Source organism: Tauraco erythrolophus, chromosome 7 (genome assembly GCF_009769465.1).
Source record: "Tauraco erythrolophus isolate bTauEry1 chromosome 7, bTauEry1.pri, whole genome shotgun sequence".
NCBI classification, from domain to species: domain Eukaryota; kingdom Metazoa; phylum Chordata; class Aves; order Musophagiformes; family Musophagidae; genus Tauraco; species Tauraco erythrolophus.
In genome coordinates, this window is record NC_141471.1 from 18,937,652 (window position 1) to 18,960,494 (window position 22,843).

Below are 22,843 nucleotides of genomic sequence, written 5' to 3' on the forward strand. Positions count from 1 at the left end.
CTGCTACCACAGCTGGGCTGTAGACTCCCTGGAGGGACAGATCCTGGAGGTTTATCCCCATTTATTCCATGTCTTTTTGTGGTAGAGATATTGGAAACCACAGGAAAACCTAGGATCTCTCAAGTGGAGTTGATGTCAGGGTCCTGCTTGACTTGAAGGTCAGAGCAGAGAGTCTAGAAACAGTTGGGCATTTCAAGTAGGACTCAGTCTGACAGGGATTCCAGGTTTCCCTGTCCCAGGCAACCTGGCAGGTCACCAGCTCTGCAGAATTTGGTTGGGGTTACCATCCCTCTGCATCTGGAGCCTTTGCTGCTGCACAGCATTTCTGTTTTGACAAGTTGGTGTTTTCAAAAGAAATAATGCTTAGCCAAAAAATGGCCAGTTTTAAGTGGTGTTATTCAGTATTCTTTTTTTTTTTCTGTAGCAAGGGAAACAGTACATCAGCCAGTTTGGATTAAAAAATGGAGATTCCCAACAAGTTTCAAATAGAAATTGTAGGAGAAAAAAAGAACAATGTGCTGTTTCTCCTCTTTCCTGTATAAGTGCAAGCAAAGGGACTGCATGAGGGCATTGCAAAGGTACTCTGAGAGGGGGTTTACATGTGTGTGAGCCCGTGGATGGAAGGAGGCTGGAGATAATGAATCAAGAAATAGTATTTTCTGTAATTATTCTTGTGTCCATAGCTATTGAATCTGTGCTGGCCAGCTTCCCAAAGACAAAACGCGGCATCGCAGTTAGTGCTGAAGCGGACACATACTTGGTGTCGCTTTCCCCCAGTAGCATGTGGAAGAGATTAGATACGTGAGGTGGCTGCTGCTGCTGGGAGTTTTTCACGCTTCGGAGCACTTGAAAGGTATGCTGCTTCTCACACATCGGCGTGAGCGCTGCCAGCAAGGGTCTAGGAAAGCTGCTTTATCAAAAAGCAATACACATCAGCACGGTGGCACGGCTGATTTAAAGCCAAAATCAGTCCTCCGCTTCGGCTTGTGCTGAGGCTGTTATAGGTAGCCTCAGAGAAAACGGCGGCTGCCGATCGTGGTTATCTTTGATGAAGGTTCCTGACGATCAAAGTGAGAACCAAGAAATCCAAATCACCAGTAGCTTTCTCCAGCCCCGTGAAATTTTCTTTATTGGAAACTGCGTCGCGCGTGTACTTTATTCTTGTTGTTTTGGGGTATTTTATTTCTTTTTCAGGCGAAATAAAACCACTCGGAATGAAAGCCTTTAAGACGTGTACATATGCCCTCCGGGCGCCTTGGGATAACACTGCGAAGAAATGCCGGCGGCCCCCGCGGGAGAGCCGGAGCCCGGCGGGCGGCGGGAGCTGCGGGGCAGCCCCTTCCTCCGCCCCGCCGCAGCCCCGGGCAGCCGGGAGGGGCTGGAGGAGCGAAGGAGTTAAAGGGAGGCGCTTGGGAAATCTGATGCTAACGAAGCCCCAGGAATGTTGCACATTGCCATTTCCCTCTAGCTTTCGGAGGAGGTCAGTCCCTGCCGCGGGCAGCCGCTCCGAGGAGCCCAGCCCCGAGGCCGCACTTGCTCCGGGCGCTGCCCCGCACCTTCCCGCAGGTTACGCCGGGAGACGCCGCGGAGGGACAGGATGGGGCGGGGGGTGGGTGGTGTAGAAAGTTTTTCCCCCGATTTGGGATGCTCCGGTGGGACCTGCAAAACCGAGGGAGAGAGGGACGGGGGGTCCGCGGCTCTGCGCACCCTGGGCTGGGGCGGAGGGAGCGGCCGGCTCGGGCCGCCCCGCAGAGAGGGGCAGCTGCCCTGACCCGCCGCCGCCTCTCTTCTCTTGCAGGCGCGGCCGGAGATGCCAGGGAGACGGCTGTGGTGGGCGCGCTGCTGGCTCGGCGTCTGCCTCTCGCTGCTGGGCGCGGGGGGCGGCAGCGCCGAGCCCTGCCGCGGTCCCCCCTGCGGGGGCGGCGAGGCGCCCCCGCCGCCCTGCCGCGGCGCCCGCTGCGGCAGCAGGGCCGGCCGCCCGGCGCGCTCCTTCCTCCACACCGCCACGCCGCTGCGGCCGCCGCAGGGCAAGGCACCGCCCGCCGCCGCTCACGCCGCCCCGCCGCCCCGCCCGCCGGCCGGCAGCGCCCCGCACCCCGCCGCCGGCGCGGACGCGCCGCCGGCCTGCCCCGGCGGGGACTGCGCCGCCAACGGCACCCGCCGCGACTGCCAGGGCCTGGAGTGCCGGCTGCCGCCCCGCCTGCGCCCGCGGCCCCGCGGCCCGGGCTGCGCCGCCCCGGCCGAGGGCTGCCCTGAGCCCGCCCTGCTGCGCGCCGCCGAGACAGCCGCGCAGTTCGCGGGGGACGACTTCGCCTACGCCGGCCCCGAGCTGGGCGGCGGCGCCGCGGGGGTGCAGCTCGCCTGCGACGTCAAGCCAGGTGCGAGGCGCCCTGCGGGGGCCGGGAGGGCGGGGGGTCCCGTCCGGAGCCGCAGGTGCCGAGCGCCGCGGCCGGGGCTCTGCCGGGGCTCTGCCGCGGTGCCCGCGGGCCGCGGCGGCTCGGAGAGGCTGGCGGGGAGCTGCGGTCGCAGGGGCTCTGGGTCTCCTCGCACCCGTCAGGAGTCCGCTGAGCGGAGGGGCTTGAGCGTCTCTGGGAGCCCGGCCACAAGGGCGTCCCTGCGGGTGCGCCAGACATCCTCGTTCTGGGAGAATTGGGAGGCGAATCTGGCACTGGCCTTCGTGATGCGTGGGAGAACGGCTGCCCTGGCTCCTCTCTCTTCTTCCCTTCATCTCCCCTCCACATGCACACGTGCACATAGGAGGCCCACGGCAGATGAAACATGGCAGAACGTTCTTAGTGCTATTTTCAGACAACTGTAAGACCTCTTAACTGTCTCTTTCTTCACAGTCTGGTATTTCTGGGGTTTTTAATTTATAGCAATGTTGTACAAGACTTCAGTGGGGTCTGTGCGTGTTCCACATCACACCCAGGATGAACGGACTGGTGCCTTTGGTAAGAAACCTGCTGCTGCTGACAAATTGTCTTGCTGTAACAGCCGGCACAAAAAAAAAATAAAAAAATTGCAGAGGTTCTCTAGCAGCACATCGTTCAGAGCACTTGTCTGTCAGTCAACAAGAACGTAGCTTGGGTCAATTCAGTATCCCTGTAGGAAGCCAGGTATGTCCATGGTTATACTCACAAGTCAGCAGAAGTTGTGTAATTGCCTGGGATTTGTGGGTTTATCCACATGAAAAGCACCAGCAGATCTTTAATGACCACAGGCAGTTTGGGTTCTGGCTTAATGCCTTATCTGATAGATAAAAAATACGTGAGGAAGGGTGATTTATTTTATTCCCTGCTGATGTTGAAAGCGTGAAGGAGGTCATTTGAACTTTGTCACATCTGTGTGGCTAATCTGAGAGCTGTGGCGGCTTCAGACACCAGAGCACATGCCAAGCCTTGTTACCAACACCTACTTAGTGAAGTGACATGTCCTCCAGAGCAGATGCCAGCACTTAGTGGGGATTCCAGTCCCAGGGCTGAGATTTAACCCACCCTGTGCCTAGTGCAGTGACACTATCTACCTTCATCTTGCTTGATACTGTTCCCAGATGTCTTACAGAACCTCTGTATGCTCTGTGACCAAAGGTGGACAGAAAGCAGAGAAGTCAGTGTGGTTAGCCTCCATCTTCTCTGCTTCTGTGCATACTCTTTGTACTATCGTTGTAACAGCCATGCCTCCCTTTTGCAAAAGGACCTAGGATATTTGCATTTTCTTTGTCCTTGCCAAAATCCGTCTCTCTGTAGTACAAGTCTTGTCAAATAATAAGGGCATTCTGCATGGACAGAAAAGACTAATACTTCTTGGATGGTACTGAGAGCAGCTGTATTTCCATGAAGGTCTTACAAAAGAACATCCAGCTCAACATGACCTCTTTCTCCAAACATCCTCTTATGCTTTGGCCGTGTTTAGAGGACCTGGATCAGTGTGTGCTGCCCAGTCTCTGGTACCATCAGCACTTCCAGCTAACATGGTGAGTTACACGCACCTCTCATCTTCTGGGCCTCAGGGTTAGGTCCTCTGTTCCCTCTGACATGGGTCAGAGGAAAACAGAGTAAGGGGAATTAAAGCAAAAGGGTCGGAGAGGGTGCTGGGAATTTTGGAGACTTGATGCAGAGTTCACTGTACTCTCTCAATTTTGTGCTCTTTGCAGGCCTGGTGCTGGGTGAAGCATTGGAGAAACAGAAGCGTGGTTAGAAGTTTCCCTTAACAAAATCTCTGAATGCATCAAGAATGGATTATACCTTATGGCCAGTGGCAATCATGGATTTGTGTGTGCATCTCCTTCCTGTGGCAGAGAGAAGCATCCTATATGTTGGAGGGAAAGCAGCGTACAGCGCTGCCCACTAGCCCACGTAATCTCATGGAAGGCACTGTCAGCACGGAAGCACACAGTGAGCAAACATGTGATAATGCATGAGCTTCTATGAGTGAGAGAGAGTTTTCAGATGAGGGCAACTGTACCCTCAGAAGTCCTCCCCTTTCACAGCTTTTGCCTTGTGGCACTAGCCCACACCCAGGCCCACTGCAGCAATCATGGCAGTTGGTGCGGATGAGACCTGCTGTAGACAGACTTCTGTCCAGACTGGACAAAGGGCATATATACATGTTTTGTCCAATCTAAAGACTGGACCCAGGCCTTCACAAGGCAGCTTTCTCTCCTAAAAGTGGAAGAGTAGCATCTAGCAGAAGTTCCATGTACTTGCATCAGGAACAAAAAGTAAGCCATGTTGGTTGTCTTTGATCTCCTTCCGGTCAGTGTACAGACAAGCATCCAGTATTCTGCTCTGCTTGCAACCTCTAACATTCTCTTCCTTTGCCTGAGACCTCCTTTTGAACACAAGTCAGTGAGTTTCCTGCATTAGTGCAGAGAATACCTTGTTCAGTTCTCATTTGCAGCTGGAGTGGTGGGTTATGGAAATAAGCATGGTTCTGCATAGCAGTTCCAGCATGGCTTGTCTACTAGAACAAACAGAACAACAAAATGTGGTAATCAGACATCTAATTAGGGGAAATGCATTTATGGTTGCCTGGGGAGAGCTGCTACTCAAACAGCATGCAGTGAATATGATGGGGCAAATGCAGGTAAAGATCATGAGGGAAGGGCTGTGGATGTAGTTTTCCTTGACCTCAGTAAAGCCTTTGATACAGTTTCTCATAGTGTTCTGGTTACGAAACTGGTAACTGTTGGCCTGGATAGGCACACCCTCCTTTGGGTTAAAAACTGACTGGATGGCCGAGCCCAAAGAGTGGTGGTAAATGGGGCTAAATCCGGCTGGAGGCCGGTCACCAGTGGGGTTCCCCAGGGCTCAGTGCTGGGTCCAGTTCTGTTTAACATCTTTATCAATGACCTGGATGAGGGGATTGAATGTACCCTCAGTAAGTTTGCGGACGACACCAAGCTGGGAGGCTGTGTCGATCTGCTCGAGGGTAGGGAGGCCCTTCAGAGGGATTTGAACAGACTGGATCGTTGGGCTGAGGCCAATGGCATGAGCTTTAATAAGGCCAAGTGCAGAGTCCTTCACTTGGGGTATAAAAACCCCAAGCATCGCTATAGGCTTGGGAAAGAGTGGCTGCAGAGCTGCCTGGCAGAGAAGGACCTGGGGGTGTTGGTTGACTACCGGCTTGATATGAGCCAGCAGTGTGCCCAGGTGGCCAAGAAGGCCAATGGGATACTGGTGTGTATCAAGAATAGTGTGACCAGCAGGAGTAGGGAAGTGATCCTGCCCCTGTACTCGGCACTGGTGAGGCCGCACCTGGAATATTGTGTCCAGTTTTGGGCCCCTCGCTTTAAGAGAGATATTGAGCTCCTGGAGTGGGTCCAAAGAAGGGCGACTAAACCGGTCAAGGGGCTGGAAAATAAAACTTATGGGGAGCAGTTGAGGGAGTTGGGGCTGTTTAGCCTGGAGAAGAGGAGGCTGAGGGGAGACCTGATTACAGCCTACAAATACTTGAGAAGGGATGGTGGGGAGGTAGGGGAAGGGCTCTTTACATTAGTGATGGGTGATAGAACAAGAGGAAATGGGTATAAGCTTAGTCAGGGGAGGTTCAGGTTGAATGTTAGAAAGAATTTCTTCTCTGAAAGGGTTGTCAGCCACTGGAATAGGCTGCCCAGGGAGGTGGTTGAGTCCCCATCCCTGGATGTGTTTAAGAAAAGGTTGATGCACTACTTAGGGATATGGTTTAATGGGAGATTAGGGACGGTTGGACTGGATGATCTCTAAGGTCTTTTCCAACCTAGAAAATCTATGAAATCATGAAGAACGTTCTGCAGTTCTAGTTTCTAGAGAGGCCTGCTAGGGGAGACTGAGAGCTCACTCAAGAGCTGTGCCCAGCCTGTATGGAGGAGATGATGGCTTTCCTGCCATGAAATTTTGAGGATAAATCTTGTTATGCAGGTATGGAAGGAGTCTGTCTTGCAGATGTGCAGTACAGATCTAACTTTAGGAAGAACTAGATTCAGGAAGGACTGCCCGTGGTGGTTGGTAGCGTGTGGAGACCAGCAAGAATCCCTCTGAAGGAAGTCTGGGGACCTCTTGAGTACAGCAGTGAATATAGTGCAGACAGGCTTAGCTGAGCTCTAGGAGTCATCTTGGGTTAGTCAGAGTGCACAGAGTTGCCTCCAGTACTCAGAGTAGCTGCTGTGTGTTCCCAGTTCTCTTTGCAGTATCCTGTGAGACGAGGCTGCTCCAAGTGCTCAGCATGTGACTTAAGCTAGCAGGAGGCAAAGAAAATGCCGCAATATTTTTTTTCCTGTGCACAGTACATCTTTTGCACGACTGCAGGGTGATGTCTGTACATTTTACAGACAGCGCAGATGTATGCCTCCAGCTCGGGCAATCATATGTATATTTTAGCCTCCAGGAACTTGTCACAGAGTCGGAAAGAACACAAGTTTATGGCAGGTTATCTGCCACCCCTACATCCTCACTCATCCTCCTAATTCTTCCTCAGTCACCCCAAAAGAGGAGGTTTCTCTATGTACAGAGAATTCGTCTTGGGGATTTCTAGTGGCTTTAGATCAAGGATAAAGGTACGGTTAGTTCCTGGTGGAAAAGAGAAACAGAAGATTGTCTGGCCCTGCAGTTTCACATCTAAGGTGCTGTAGCTGAAATCAGGAAACCATCTATTCAAGAAGAAACAGGTCAGTGGCTATTCCTGTTTTTCTTTTGTTTTTAGGGGAACATTTCTGTCAGGTTACCGTTTCAGCACGTCACTCTAAGGGCAGCTGCATGGGGTGTTTCTTTGCCATTGCCCTCTCCTCACTTAGCAGGGGAGCTGGAATACGCTGCCCAGGTGACCCTAAGGCCGTTTTTCTGCCTGTATTAATTCACAATCCACAGGTAGAGACCTGGTGGCCCACCCCAGCCTATGACTACCAGGTCTATGACGGTGCATGAGTAGATTTGCAGTGATTCTTCAGTCAGTAAGAGAGACCTCCCCTCCAGTTTACCTGACAAAGAGAAGGCTGTGTTTTGGTGAACAGAATAATCTTTTGTTCAACCTGTTGTGTAGCCCCATTTGTATGTAGTGCAGTCTACTTGAGTGCTTGCTGAAGACCATGTCTGATACCAGCCCTCCAAGTTACAGGCCAGTATCAGGGGCTCTAGCTGATTCCCAGCACCGTCTCTGTGTTTGCAGGCTCATCTGTGTGAGGCAGGTGATTGTTATTCTTCACCAGCTGCCTGCCAGAACCAGCACAGCCCTTCTGTGGAGATCATGTAAACATCGTCTTTTCAGCCAGTATCACAAGCACCACAGCTACTATCTGGAAAGCTCCTGCCAACTGTAGCCGAAGCACCACTTTTGTCAGCCAGGTGAAGATGCTGGAGTGCAGACTTGCACTCCCTTTTCAAATCAGATGAGCCCATTTCTCTGCAAGATTGTCACTGCTGTTTCTCAGCAGCACCGTGCTTACACCTCACTTCAGATGAAAGACTGGCATCCCGAAAGAAAAAACACACAGGACTTGTTCTTGTTATCATTTTGTATTCCTCTGTGTTTCTCTCCTTGCACGTTAATTGCCATTAAATCCTTTGTTTTCCAATCGGACCCATCTTTCTTTTGCTTTCTTTTGGGCAGACTTCTCTGCAGCTGCACACACCTGCATTTGGGCAAAATAATGTGCAGCTACCATATCTCATAGCTGCCAAACCTGGTGAACAAGGTTGTAGGTTCTCATGCTGTTGCTGTATGTGCACTGAGCAGAGCCCACTGCTCTCATCTGTGCTTGCCAGGAGTGACTAGCACCATCAGATGGCCCTGTGCTCTCTGCTTCCAATCAAAATCTCACCTTCTCTTCCTCATAGGAGGATGACTGCCTGTGTTTAGCCTCTGCCACTTGTGCAGTGGCAGATTGTGCCTGAGGGCTACCTTGTCCGTGCAGCATGCCCTCCGGATGCCGTGTCCTTTCCAGGCATACTGGGGAAATACTGCAGTGGTTCGTATGTGATATTATGTTTGCACCATGGATTGATCCTGGGAGCAGGGAGCAGATGTCTGCAAAACAGACCTTGCCATGGCTGCGTGTGGTGTGTGTGTATGAGGAAAGTAATATTGCTTCTGTGGTTGTGGCAACATCTGAGTGTTGCTGGCGGGTGTACCTGTTTGGTGCTTGTCTGAGCAATGTGGAAAGGTACTTCAGTGGGATTGCTGTCGTCTACTAATGTGTAAACTCTCTCGGAATGGAATTCTTCTCATAATTTTAGACATCTGCGATAGAGACATCCCCATCTGACATGTTGACCGTGCCTTACCTTTACATAGTTAATGGAGAGAAGCAAGGCCACATTTAGGGCACTCTGCATCTGAGCTATTTTAGACTTCTACTTCAGAATTCTTTTGGCAAACAAGATATCCCTTCTGCTTAATTGAATGTAGTTTATTTTCGGTAGAGTCTTCTCTTTCGTGCAAGAGCTTTACTATGCTCTCCGTTCTGGCATTGTGAGCTGCCAGTAGCACCAGCTGTACTGTGCAGTGAAAGGCCTCTTTTACCGGTGAGTGTAAGTTTAGCCATAGTACTGCAAAATGGATAAAAATGAGAGAAAAAACAGTCACAAAAGACTTTTTAGGCCTCATATTCTCACCAGCTGAGCTTTAGACAGCCAAAATGAGAAAAGCTAAGAACATAGCTGTTGTTACGAAGTTCGGTAAGGCTGTTTAGGGCAGAGATAACAGAAAGCTGGTCCCTCATGTGAGTAAGCTTCGATATAGTCTGTACTTAAAATTATAGCTGTTGTTACTGCCAGCAAGTCAGACAGTTACTGGTTGAAGACAATGCTCCTTAAGAGTGTGCTTAAAAATGAGCTCTACTTTATGTCTTTTATTGAACCAGGGCTTTAGTTAACCTTTCTTTGCTCTGATAGTTTTGCTTGTGTGTGTGAGAAAAGCCCAGATTCCCAGGACAAGAACAGTCCAATAACGCTGTCTTAGGACAGCCTGTATTCTCCCCATCTATAAATTTGTGATGGCTGGAATCATTCAAAATGTTGTTATTGGTCCCTGAATCTCAGCCACTGAGAACTGGAGGAAAAGTGATTTTGGAAGAGCAAACTACTTTAATATTTAAGTGAATACTGAATAATGAAAATGGATGTGTGCTTTATGCTGTGAATAAAAGTAACTGAACAGCAAAATATTTAGGAACCATAAAGAGGAACTGGCTATGATGTTTTTTATTGTCTCATCCTTCATCATGTCTCATCATGTTCTGCACTTAAAAGAAGAAAATTCAATGCTACGTAAGAACAGATGAGTGACCGTGTTGGATTCAGGATTCTCTCTCAGGCAGTGTCCAGCAGCAGATACTGTGGCGAGCACGGCATGATATTTGCTTAGATCATTTTCCCAGCTCTGACAGTTTGTTTCTCAGATTTCCTGAACTTGATTGATGTCTATGTATCTTTTAGCCCCAAATTGATTTTATTTAATATATTAGGCCAGTAACTTTCTGGATATGATTGAACTTTTAGCATATATTGAAACTGATGCCTTCACTTAAAGTCCCACAATTCTTGTATTGGAAGAAAGAGTGAAGAGTCTTTCCATATACACTTGCTTTAGAACACCTGTAATATAGCACAGTTGTTTTTTTTCCTGAGCCTAAAAAGTCCTACCTACTTATATTGTAGCAGTGTGGTATGTTAGATTTTCCTTGCTGCCCTTTTGTGAACTTTTCAAGTTCTTCTGTGCCCTTTTTTCAGATGGAGAACCAGGACTGCATGGTATATTAAATATGCTGTATTGGTTAATATAATGTCATGATGATACATCATCTTCTGTTAAGTATTCATCTTGTAATTAGTCCTAGCATTTTATTTGCCTTTTTGACCTCTGTTGAGCACTGAACTGATGATGAGCTCTGTAGCTCGACATCTATATCTAGATATATTGCCTCAAGATCGTTTCCAAGTGGAAGTAGTAATCTACAAGTGCAACATTTCATATAAAAAACTTAGATTTTTTTTTCAATGGGTGCCTCATTTCACCTTTATCTCCTTCAAGTTTCTTTTTACTGTTTTATTGCTGCTGCTCAGTACCATAGATTCCTTTTGCAGCTCTTTGCATTTGACCCTTACTTTTACTACCCTTAATAGCTTAGTATTCTCAGCAAGTTTTATCACCTCATTTTATCATCTCTACAGTGAAAATTGGCCATTTACTCTTTACTATATTTGAACACGTACATAGGAATGATTAATGTGTTATTGAACCTCAGTGATGATTAATTTATGCCCTGAAGCATGGGGCTTGGTTATGACTTTTTTAATGTCTACAAACTCTGAATGTTGTTGCTTTTGAAATGGAAGACCTTGTGGTCCCATGAAAGGGCTACAAAGATAGTAAAGAAACTGGCCTTATAATAATTTAGTGAAACTTTTCATTAACTTATTAAAATTTAAATGCTTTTGAAGAGATAATACAGTAAGCTGGAAAATTACTTTTCCTGGACAATAATCGATCATTTGTATTTCAGGAGAAAATGAAGTTCCATCTGAAGATGCCCTAATACTACAGCTGCACCTTGCAAAAGGGCATGAGAAATTTACTGAAATGCTAAAAAGCCAACAGCAGATTATTGTCGATCTGCAGCAAAAACTTGCTGAACAGCAGCACATACTGGTTAGCCAGCAACGGGAGATTCTTGAACAGCAAAGAAAAATGTATGAGCAAATGGATCTGATCAAAGTCCAGTATGGCATGCTTTTTGATACGGTAAAACAAATGTCATTTCAGAGTTTGCAAGAAGATATTCAAAATTATTTTGAAACTCATCTTCAAGGACTTCAGAACCAGGTCAGAAATCATCTCCAGAAGTCATACTCTGTGCATAAAGTAGAAGTGGATGCAAAAGTGATTAATGTTGGGGAGTCTTTGCTGGACTGTGGCCTTTGTGAAAGTGATGAATTTTGCAATTTCCAAAAGACACCTTCCCAATGTGAAAAATGCACATTGTGTCCTGCTGGTTTTTTCCAAATGGCTGAATGTTCTGCAAACTCTGATCGGATTTGCCAGGTGAAATATAATTCTATATCTTTCAGTTATTGCTTGTGAAGTATTGTGTTGGACCTACTGAGATAACATCGTGGAAATAATACCTTGGAAAGCTAGAGAGATCCAATTTGAAGCATGTGTTTTACTGAATGGGTCTATGGCACTTCAAAGTCTGCCTGAAATTTTTTGTGGGTTTTCTTTTTACCATTCACTGCTGTAAATGGGGCACTAGTTTGTGCCTGTTGGATGTGACGCTTCCCCAAACCTGATAGCTGGCAGGAGTTTGATTCTTTTCATCATGGTAGGAAAAGACATCCTAAAACATATAGATTTATGCATGCTAAATTTGTTTATTTAATCTCAGTCCACTCTACAGGAACTTCTAGACATCTCTGAAAAGCAGAGGAAAGCTTTACTAAGCAAAATTAAAGGTCAGATATTTGTTTGTAAGTTTGGAAACAAAAGTTATCTGTTAAAACGAAAGTAAAAACTAGTTCCAGCTTAAACATAATATACAAACATATAAAAATATAGAACACAGATGCTTTTATTATTAAATACATTTTATTACAAAATATTTTATTATACAATACAAAAACAGCATGTAAGCAAAATAGGATGGTTCTTTGGTTACTTTCTCTCATTTAGAAGTTCTAAGATATATACGGGGAACTTGATACTTAAAGCAGTGTCTTGTTTGCCAAGTGTTGCCCCCAGTTCTTAGCTTAACATGAGCCCAAACGGCTAGTGACCTAAACCCAAGGTACTGAGAAGAGAACCTGAAAGGGTCTGTCTGGTTCCCTTTCTGCTAGTCTCGATTTTCTTTAATGCTAGCATTTAAATGCAAATGTAGCCTGTTATTCTTTCCCCTCTGCCTGCTGTAAGGTGAAAGGAGGTCTTGTTGACAGGAAATATTACTTCTCATTTACCTTTCTTGTGTGTCTTTAAGAGCCTTTCCTAACACTGTCTGGATTGTTACAACTCCTTAAGCCTAATCAAATGATGCATCACTCTGAGAGATGTGGTACTGTCTTACAGATCATGCATCATAACAAGTGTTAGTTATACAACCAATTCATTTAGCTTGTCATCTGCACACCTAGCTTTCTGTGGACACCACATAGTCTTTTTGGATACCTTGTTAAAAGAGGTGACAAATCCAAAACAAGATGTCTTGCTCCAACGTGCTTATGAGATCAGCCCCCTATCCATCCCCACATACGCCTTTTACTGGCAGATGGGTATCACAGAGTCTGAAGAAATGCCTGTTTCAAATTTAAGTTGTTGTGTTAAAGTGTTTCAATATGATTCTTATGATTTACAGGACAGAGATGAATGCACTGAATCTCCAAGTGTTTGTGGTGAGAGGATAAAATGCCTGAATACTCCGGGTAAGTTATATTCTCTGATAATTAAAGAATGAAGATAATTAGATCTTCAGGAATAGACTGAAGATATAGATAAGGACTCAGGCCTGTATGTTTGTGAGTGATGACATGCTCAGCTTGCTGGAATCAAACAGATTGAAAAACACTCAGTTGTAAGTTGATAGCAGTTCTTGTGGACAATGGTCTATTAGGGGCATAATATCCACTAGGAGCATTGGATGGTCCCTTTTACCTTATTTTCGAGGGGCTTTATATGCTTTGGTTCAAATTTTCACTTATGAATTGACTTTCTTCTTGTTTATGCTGGTGCAAAAGGGGTCAAAATCAAAGATATTATTCCTAATGGAAAAAAAATAGTTGTCATTTTCCTTCTGCTGCACTGGAGTAGATATTTGATTTGATCTAATGAAGGTTCTTATAAGGCCTCTCTCCATCAATCTTATTCTCCTTTAGCAACAATATTGTTAAATACTGAGAAATAATCAAGGTTCCATCATTTGTGAGGGCTTGGGGGAATTTTTCAGACATTTAAGAACAGATTTGACTGAAGTTTTGCACTGGAGACTTTGCCTTCAATACTTCTCATGGCAGTCAGACACAAAAGACCAAAATTAACAGACATATTAAGCAAATTATATCCAGGTACTAGCATTTCTTTCTACTTGTCTAATTTTTGGTCAGCCAAAAACTTGAAAGGAGCTCTGTGATCAAATAGAGCATTTCACCAGTTGTGACCTCCACCTGAGGGTTGCCAGTCAAATAACTGAGGAAGAGCTTCATTAGGCTTTGTATTTTTCCTCCTCTAGACTTTCTACTTGTAAAAAGAGGTTAGCTGCTCTGGGGGGCAATGACTGTTTTCAGCTGATTATAAGTGATTTTGTACTATTCCTGCCCTGCCACTAGTGGAGAAAAAAGTGGGAGGGAATTGGTCCTAGGAAATGGTTAAAAGAGGACATGGACTTGCTTATATTGTCTTTACTTCCAGTGGGCAAGAACTGTGGTGGGTTGCATGGTGTTACTACAAACACCACAGGAAACTGAAACCGACTACAGGAAGAGAGCACTTAGTGTTGCCTTATGTGGCAAATGCTGTAGAGAACTACCATCAGCCTTACAAAAGAGGAGGCAAGACACTTTTAGACAGCCTGAGTGGTGGGCAGTTAGAAGCAAGACAGCTTAGAGCACAAAATTTGAGACAGAGCATTGGAAAGGTGTAAGGCTTTGCCTCTTCTTCAGTAAGAGGCTGGGTTTGTCCAAGTTGGTGGTTTTGTGGAAGGAATCCCATAGGGCCCCAGCTGTAGGAATGGAGAGCCACCAATGTGGTAGTCGTTTGGTGTTTCTCTAGTCTGTGGCTGGGAAGGGGGAAGGCTGTAAGGAATTTATCTAGTGAGCTCTGTGGTGGGGGAACCCAGACCAAGAGTGGGTGTATACAATGGCTGGAGGACTGTAAGTGAGGGCAAAATACTGCCAAGAAACAAATGGATAGTGATGGTGTGTCAGACCACAGAAAGGCAGTAGCAATGTATTTGAAAGGAAAGGAATTTTCCCTTGATTCTTCCTCTCCCAGTTTTAATGGTGACCTGTAAAGATGTGAAAGCAAACTATATTCCATCACCTGGATCAGCAATCAATGTCCTGTCAATGTTGTCGCCGTCTGTCATGGAACAAAGAGTGTTCTTTTTATTTTTCATTAGAGAGGACTGCTACTTTCAGCCTGTCTGTTCATGATAGAACATTATCTTATACAAGTTGCAATTAACTTGTCAAAAGGGAGGCTGAAACTGAATGTCTGTTTTGGGTAATGTAGTGGAGATGGGGATCTGACATACGAGTTCCAGATGTTGTATGTGGTTTTTTGAGCTGCACGCAAAGGTTTTTGCATCTGTAGCAACTCATGTTCACTGTATGGTGTGAAGGGAGACAGAGCAAATAACAATAAAGAAACATGCAGCTGGGAGCCTCCCTTTCTTCACCCTTCCGATTTCCTCTGCATCATACCTTCTTCCCCTCCTGCTTTTTCTTGCTTTTATCTGGGATGAGAGTTGTTAGGTTATTTGATTAAAAGCTAGTCATCAGGGAGCAATGACAGTAGGAGCTACCTAATCAGCGAAAATGGAGTCAAGTGCATCGTTTCTTTCTTAGACAATCATGGGAGAGTGGTCAGACTGCTGTCTTTGGTGTGAATCCATCAAATGGAATCAACCAGAGGCACTCCCCCCAGAATGCCATGCAAGCTAAAGAGGACTTACTGTAGAACTTACTGTGGGATGCAAGGGGAAGAGGAACGAGAACCTAGACAGGTAGCCCTGATTTGTAATTAGCCGTATTGATTTGTCATGATCCAAATTTGACATAGAGGGTTCAAAAAGAGATGGATTCCCGTACTTAACTCTGGTTGAATGTCACCTTTGCATTGGGCAGATATAAGTAGTAAGAGCATAAAAATATATGCATGGCTTACTCTAATTGCCTTGCAATTGCCTGGCCTTCAGCAATGGCAAGGGCTGGTGAAGATGCTGCAGAGATACTCGATACCACAAAACCAGCTTGAGTACAACTGAGCTGCTCACTGTTAAACCAGGTGCAGCAGTGCCCAGAGCAGAAGCCAGGAAGAGGTGGGAGAGGTTGTCAGGCAGTAAAGAGAAGTAGGAAGCAGTCACAGCATGCTGTTGTGCTGGCTTTCTGTTTGGCTATCCTTTGCTGCTTGACCTCTTCTGGGCAAAGGGTCGGATGCTGCTCTTGCCACTGTGCCCACAGTATAAAGTGGCCCGTGTGCTGCTTTGAAGTCACATACTTGAAGTACATGCAGGGAGAACAGCTGCTGCAGATCTAACCAGTGAAAGACTAGGCAGCAAATTGGTGAGAGTAATCACCACATGTATTTGTTAAAACTTGATATTTATAAAAATCTTAAATATACAATAAAATATTTTAAAGAAGCAAATAGCATAAAAAGTATTTCTAGGAACTACTGCAGATCTTCTCTTATGTGTGAAGGAGCTGTATTTGTGTACTCAATAACAGTTCACCCACTGTTTTCAGTGATGGAGGAGCCATTGATATGAGAAGTAGAACTGGTTAAGAAGTGTCATGCAATTGCATCATGGTTAAAACTGATTTCAAAAGGAAAGTTTATCTGGGATTTTTTTTTTCTGTATTCCCTCTAGAATGTTCTTAGTCAAAAATTATGATCTTATTTATTTGACTTTTGTTTCTTGTAAAAAAAACCCAGACACTTTCAGGGGGAACAAAGTTAAGTTTCTCTTGACTTTTTTCAAATGGAAAAAATCTTACTGTTCTGCAGTGAGGTTTTCTGAGAAAATGGTACCTGGTCTCAGAAAGAATGTTCTCACCTCATAAATCGTGTAGTCCTGCATATCAGTGTTAATGGAGAATCGTTGCTTAAGTGAATGAAACATAAATAGACAAAGAGATACGAGAGTGAATATATGAAGCCTGTATAAATTTACACAGTGCCTGGTGTTCTCTGCTGAATAATATAGTATCAGAAATAAGTTTTAGCCAATATTCTAACCTCCTTTGTGGGCCAGGTGCGTGTATACTGTTCTGTCGTGCAGTTTGCAGTACGTGTGGCGTGCTTTTCTGCGTGCATCAGCTGTCTGCATAGGCAGCTCCACCCTGGGGCTAGCAATGGGGAAAAACGGCTTGTTGGGGTCCATGTCAAATGCTTTTAGTTCCAGTCACAGAGCAAATCTCGGACCAGATATAGCAACTTTCCAGCTAAAACAAATGTATGACACCGTGTTTAGATAGTAAAGGATATTTTAAGAAGAGCTATAAAAAAAATAATTACTGAGTTTTGATTATGGTGGTAAAAAAGCAGAAGCAAATGCATTAGTGATTAAGCTTTGCGGCACAAACTGCAAGTTGTTATTCTTTAGAGTGACTCAAGTGTGTTGATTTAGATCCTGAAGGCTTTGTGCACAAAGGTTTTGGGCACTGGTCGCTCCAGCTGGAGGCATTGGCAGCTGGCGATGTTCTTGGAAAATTGCTGTAGAAAATTACAGACTGTTTTTAAAACCTGCTCTTTGGGTGTGCATTCTTTGATCCATTGAGGTCATGGTGTACCATTTAACAGCACAAAATTGCTTTATGTCAAATAAAGTAATTTCAAATGGCACCTCTGGATATTCTCTTTACTGTTTGCAGCAGTGTTGCATTTTAACTTTAGACTATCACAACCACTGCTGCCCTGTGTTTTAGGGCAGTGTTTTTTCTGCCTTTTAAATGTGTGGACTTTTGCATAATGATTTTAAGCCTGCTATTTACAGTTTTGTTTTCCCTACTTGTCTCTTGCAGGTTCTTTAAAACGGTACACAGAATGCCTGGGGTCCATGCCCCTTGGGTTGAAAAGCAGTGCTTTAGCAATCACAGCTACAGCAGTGCTACCTCATAACATGGCTGGGCAGACAGCACGCATTTTTCCTTGTATAGGAGAACTCTCCATTAGTTGAAAATATCTTTGCTACTCAGTGCAACAGTTAGTCACCATGCCTTTCACCTAGGGGAAGGGAGAGAGTGCCCTTCCAGCAGTATCGTTGTACCTGATCCATTACGAGGTTTGGTTAGAATTGCCCCTGTGCAGCCCTGTCTTGCTCCTTTCCCACTCTAAACCACTGGATTCAACTTGGACAAAGTGAGTTACACCTAGTATTTCCTCTGTTTGCTATAATATTATATTTGGCTTCTGTTTTCTCTCTTATGATGGGGTGTGTTATCAAAGCTATTCGATGTGTGTAGATAGAGTTCTTAGATTTATTGTTTTAAAGGTATGACGATAAAAATTGTCTGTTTCCTGTGAACAGGTGGTTTCCGATGCCTTGGAATTGCTGAGAAAGATGCAGCTTTGGGACTGTGTGGAGAGGAGTATTTCTTTAATAAGGAAATGCAGGAATGCCAAGCGTGTTTAAAATGTGAAGATGGAATGGTGGCAATGCCTTGTTCCACTGTCAGTGATACGGTTTGTTCAGCAACCAGTGAAAACAAGCTCTCAGAGTCTTGGGCTGCAAACATCCTTCTACCCTCTGTAAAGTCTGGCATCTCTCAGGTCTACTCTGGCTTGAACTTGAAGATAAAGGGAAAGCTTCCCTGTGAAATCCTGTCCATTGAAGATAACAGCCTGGTATTCAGGCAGCATGGTCTGTTGTGGACTGACCTAAATTTTGCAGTAAAGCACAACTGCAGGAATTTTTTGCAACTTTCCTTAAAGCTAAATGGCAGTGAGGAAGGCTATGAGCTGAGCGGTGTTCGCATTGAACAGCCAGAAGGAAAGTATTTCCAGAGCACTAGTTTAAGCAGTGCTGCTGAAGTGGAGCCCAGCCAAACTCTTTCTGTGTATTTAAGGAGCCCAAATCAATTCTGCAATCAAAGTAAAGACTTAAATATTTATGATCTTAATACCCCACTCAGTTTGTTTTGGTTGTCCCACGACACGGGTGCTGTGGCACTCAGTGCACAGATGTCAACAGCAATGCATTATCAGACCAACTATCGACCTACCTTTAAAATAGTCTCTGTTTCTGACCCTTACATGCTAAGTTTATCTCATGATGGCAGAGCTATAAAGTTCACTGAAACTGGTGTTGTCAAATTTGTATTCCACCAAGCATTGTATTCCATGGGTCATACATGTGTCCGGGAGGGCTTCTCCTTAATTTCTTATATCAATAGGAACGGTACCAACAGAGAATTAATGAATGTGTTTAAATCTGGGGTAAATTACAGAGACACATCAATATCTGCTTCTGGGGCCACAAAAGTTGGTGCTGGAGATCTGATTAGCTTTGAGATACTTTCTCCTGCACAGTGTAATGTTCGATATTTTGGAGATAGTTCTGGAATTAGTATGTTTAGCCTCATCTGGATCCCTTCGGCAGTTTCTAGTGCCGTATCAGCCACAGTTTCCGTTACAGGTCTGCCTACTGGAGCTGTGAGAAACAAATTACTGGATTTCACGCAGGTCTCATCCAGTGAGAAACAAATACAGCTGGTTTCTTCTGGACAGCTTGCTCAGAAGTATTTCCTTTTTACTGAAAAGGGAGTTGCCAGCCTTGCATTTAACTTGAAGCTAATCCACTCATGCAATGTGCTTAAAATGACTCTCAATCAGTTGACCATGGATCACATGCAGCCCACAGCAATTGCTCAGCAGATTGGAGGTCAGATGCCAGAGGGAAGCATATGGACCAGTGTGTCGCTCCGTGCATCCTTTGAAGTACATAATGGAACACTGATATCAGTTTCTCTTGACTGTGTGCGTGGAAGAATCAATCAGGTCACTCATGAACATGGAACTAGTATATCTATTTTATGGATTTCATCTTAATTTTTGTACAGTGAAGGTAGCACAGAACTGAGGTTTAAATTGCGTTTGGATTCTTGTATACATATTTGACACCTTATATTGCATTGACATGAGCAGATTGTTCCACTAAAACGTTCTCAATTTTTCGGAATATTTGAATATAATCTTAATTGAATGATCAATATTTAAAGAAAAGAGAGCTTTCAGTGTTCCAAGATTTTACTTCTTTTAACATTTTCGGGCAGAGGAACTCTGAATTCAAGTCAAACTCTTGTTTTTAATAAAGCAATCTCTTAAAATGAGTTATTTCTGGACCACAAGAAATTGCAGGTGAGCGTAAATACATACCTTTTAGTACTGCAACTGAAAGCAGTTGCACAGCCAAATAATGGAAACCTGCTTTAAGTTTCTTCACTGCAGCAGGCTAATAGCAAGACTAAATGCACTTTGAGGCTAATTTGTCTACATTTTCTGAAACTTTGTGCTTTCTATAAATGGAGACAACATGACTCAAGCTAGAGATTATACCATGGTGACACTGGAGTATACATGCTTTATATTATAGAAGTGGACATGGGTTAAAAATGGAACATTGTTTTTACAAAATATAATAATTGCTCTCAACAAAAACATTAGAACTAATGACTTTTCTAATTTCATTTAGAAATAATCTACATTTAAGCAATTTGGGAAGGATCTTTTTGGGTTTTAGTTTTTGCCACTGAAAAGTTGCAAGATGAGAAGGAAGGAATTCTATTCTAAAAAGTAATAGTATGCAAGAGAAAAGAAACAATTATTAAAAGAATGTCTTGAAAATGAGACTTTTGGAAATTTAAACAAATTTCTATTCAGTTTCTTATAAGTGACAAAATATTTTTTTTAACCAAAAAGGAATACCGTTCACAAACGTACTTATTTTTCTGAACAGGTACTTAATTTTAAAAGTTGTGGTTGGTTGTTTTTTTTTCTTCATTTTTGTTATATCACTCAGTTAATTCTATAAAGAAATGCTGTATTCAGTGACACTGATTTTTGTCTTTTTCCAAGTCTTCCATCAAACTACTCTTTCTTTTTCTAATCTATGCAGAGCATTTTCTCTCATTTTCTCCTTTCTTCTCCACAAACACTGCCTCATTGTCCTTTCCCATTTCTTTTGTTAGTAGTAAATGGCACGGCCTGTCATGTAGCTCAACTCTTTCCAGCCTTCTTTGACTATTCTTCCTAAAGAACATATGTATGTATGTCACATACGTAATAGAGAAGAGGGACATGAATAAGGCACTCGCAGGCTGCCTTACATTGACCTTACTGAAAGAAGAAATACTGTGCTGATATAACTTCAATGTAGGTGTCTGTCTGAGTATGTATATCTAAAATAGATGTACTTTCCTGTGCTCTTCACCTGTTTTGGAGTTTGTCACACAGATTTTGCTGTATAGTCTCCTCCTATAATTTTTCTGTGGAAGCATGAATCCAAATGCAACATTTGTATTGTATGGTTGTATTTTTACTTGTAGCTTTGTAACTGTGTCCTTAACAGTTGCGGTTGTCTTTCCCTCATCCTTTTTTTCTTCAAGTTTATACTCAAAGCTATACAGGCTTCGGACAAATTCCTCTCCTGCTTCAGAGAACAGTAGTTTTTCTTGGTTTCAACTGCAAAGTCCTAGCAGTCCACCACAAGATGCCTCACTGGGTGTTGTGCTGAAGCCAGCATAAGCATGCAAATCACAGTAAGTTCAATCCTGGCATCCCCAAAGTGTATGACAGAGGTCTTGGTACCTTTGCGTAGCCAGGCTCATTCGTTCTCTCAAGGACATAAGGAAGGTTAGAGTAAAGCTAATATTAAAGATGTTCAACACTTGTAAGATACTGTTACTGTTACAGAGGGTATTTTGTTGTGGAAGAGGAAGACTTCTGGAATGAGAGCACATGTATCTGTTACATACAGAAGAGCTGCATTACCTAGGAGCAGAGCAGTTTTTCTGATTTCTTCACTCTGGAGGTCTGCTGAGACTGAATAAAGATGAAATGCCACAGTAGTTAAGCTTTTCTGACATATCCATCTGCTTAGTAAGGCAAACCAGTGAAATGACTCCTAGGTGATATCAAGGCCACCATATCTTCTTGAACAAACTCCTCTCTAAAAAGAGGTGATTTTGCGAGGAGGAGTCAGAGCTTCTTCCTCACAGAAGCAGGTAGCTCATTTCTGTACAAGGCTGCGTGTGACATGAGGGGAGCTCTGCAGAGAGGAGACCTGGGTATTTCGAAGGTAAGACTTCAGCTGAAGACAACGTTGAAATGATATCCTTATGCTTTTGTTTTAGAGGAAGTGAAGAAAGTTAGTTTCTCACAGACATAACTCCTGATTTTCCTTTGCTGTTCTGTCTATGCAGTTGTGTTAAAAGCTGCCGCTCCCCAGTACAGTGACAACTTAAGAGCCATTCTAGATTTAAACCTGTGTAGCAGATACCAGAATCTGATGTTAGACATAATCTGATACATCTTTAGCAAAGTGCAATGTTACTTGAATGTAATAAGCCTTTGCCTATGTATAGCATATAGCAAATCTAATGGCTTGATTTGTATGAGTATGTTTTGTTTGAGTGACATTGTGGTATCAGTGGAATTGCTTGAATATAGAAGAGACTGATGCTCAAATCCTGTATTATGCACATGCTGGTGGTACTTGCATTTGAATACACCATTATTGAAGGATGCAGAAAATACCAGGGAGGTAGAAGTAAATGTTTTTATAGCTAAGAGAGATTTCAGAGTATGAATTCTTCAATGTAGTAAATCTTCTCTGAGGATTCTGGGGGAGGGGGGTGCTCATAATTGCGCTTAGAAGGAAAGTAGATTTTTAGATGCACAGTGGCAGAAATGCAGTATTTTGCACCCATCTGGTGATGATAATGCATCTAATACTGTTTCACTAATGTCATTTGTGGTAAGGTACTCACAAGATAAAAAGTCGCATTAAATACATAGTACTAATTGCAACTTACAGCAAGATTAACCTTATTTCAAGTAAGAAAAGGCTGATCATTTAAGCCTCTTTTGCATGTCTCCCTTTCAAAAAAAAAAAAAAAAGCCTGAATCCACAGTTCAGGCCATTCTCTGACCTTGATTATAGTAACATGAATTTGGAGTGCGTTGTAATCTGTGTGGATTTATGATAGTCTAATTAACGGCACAGTATATAGCCTTTGCATCTATGAAAATGATGTATATTGCCTCATACCGTGCAACATTAAGTGGTGCACTGTGATCTTAAATATTAAGATAAAGTTCAAGAGGAATCAGATGTTATACAATGAATGCTAATTTTATGGCACTTATCCCATTTGCTGTAATAAATTGCATGTTTTATTGACAGGTGTATCTTATTAATTATATTTACAACTTTTGAACTTTTTAAATTCATTTTTCCGTATGGTTTATTTCTATTAGTAGCACAAGTAGCACAATATAATACGGTGAAGTATGGAATTAATTCAAAAACTTTTTTTTTATGTCTTTTGATACCACGTTCATGAATATGATTAAAATAGCTGGAGACAGTCTCTCCAATCCTTTCTGCTACAGAGCGTTTCCAGTGGAGGTATTCATAAAATAATGGAGTAATCATGAGGCTGGC

The 22,843-nt window shown here is 43.9% G+C and overlaps 1 protein-coding gene across 1 annotated transcript; it reads left to right on the top strand.

Moving 5' to 3' along the window:
• Positions 1–1,421: 1,421 nt before the first annotated feature.
• LOC147528429 (uncharacterized) lies at positions 1,422–19,227 on the top strand. The gene is made up of 5 exons (XM_086615046.1): positions 1,422–1,613; positions 1,799–2,378; positions 10,976–11,514; positions 12,818–12,884; positions 17,708–19,227. The coding sequence occupies exons 1-5, from the start codon at positions 1,422–1,424 to the stop codon at positions 19,225–19,227; spliced, it is 2,898 nt and encodes a 965-aa protein (XP_086471172.1).
• The last annotated feature ends 3,616 nt before the right edge of the window (positions 19,228–22,843 follow it).

Excerpts from the sequence above, each read along its gene's own strand:
- LOC147528429 (XM_086615046.1), top strand. The coding sequence starts at position 1,422 with ATGCTAACGAAGCCCCAGGAATGTTGCACATTGCCATTTCCCTCTAGC. Across the intron at positions 2,379-10,975 it reads CGCCTGCGACGTCAAGCCAG|GAGAAAATGAAGTTCCATCT; the intron begins GTGCGAGGCGCC and ends TTTGTATTTCAG. Across the intron at positions 12,885-17,707 it reads AAAATGCCTGAATACTCCGG|GTGGTTTCCGATGCCTTGGA; the intron begins GTAAGTTATATT and ends TCCTGTGAACAG.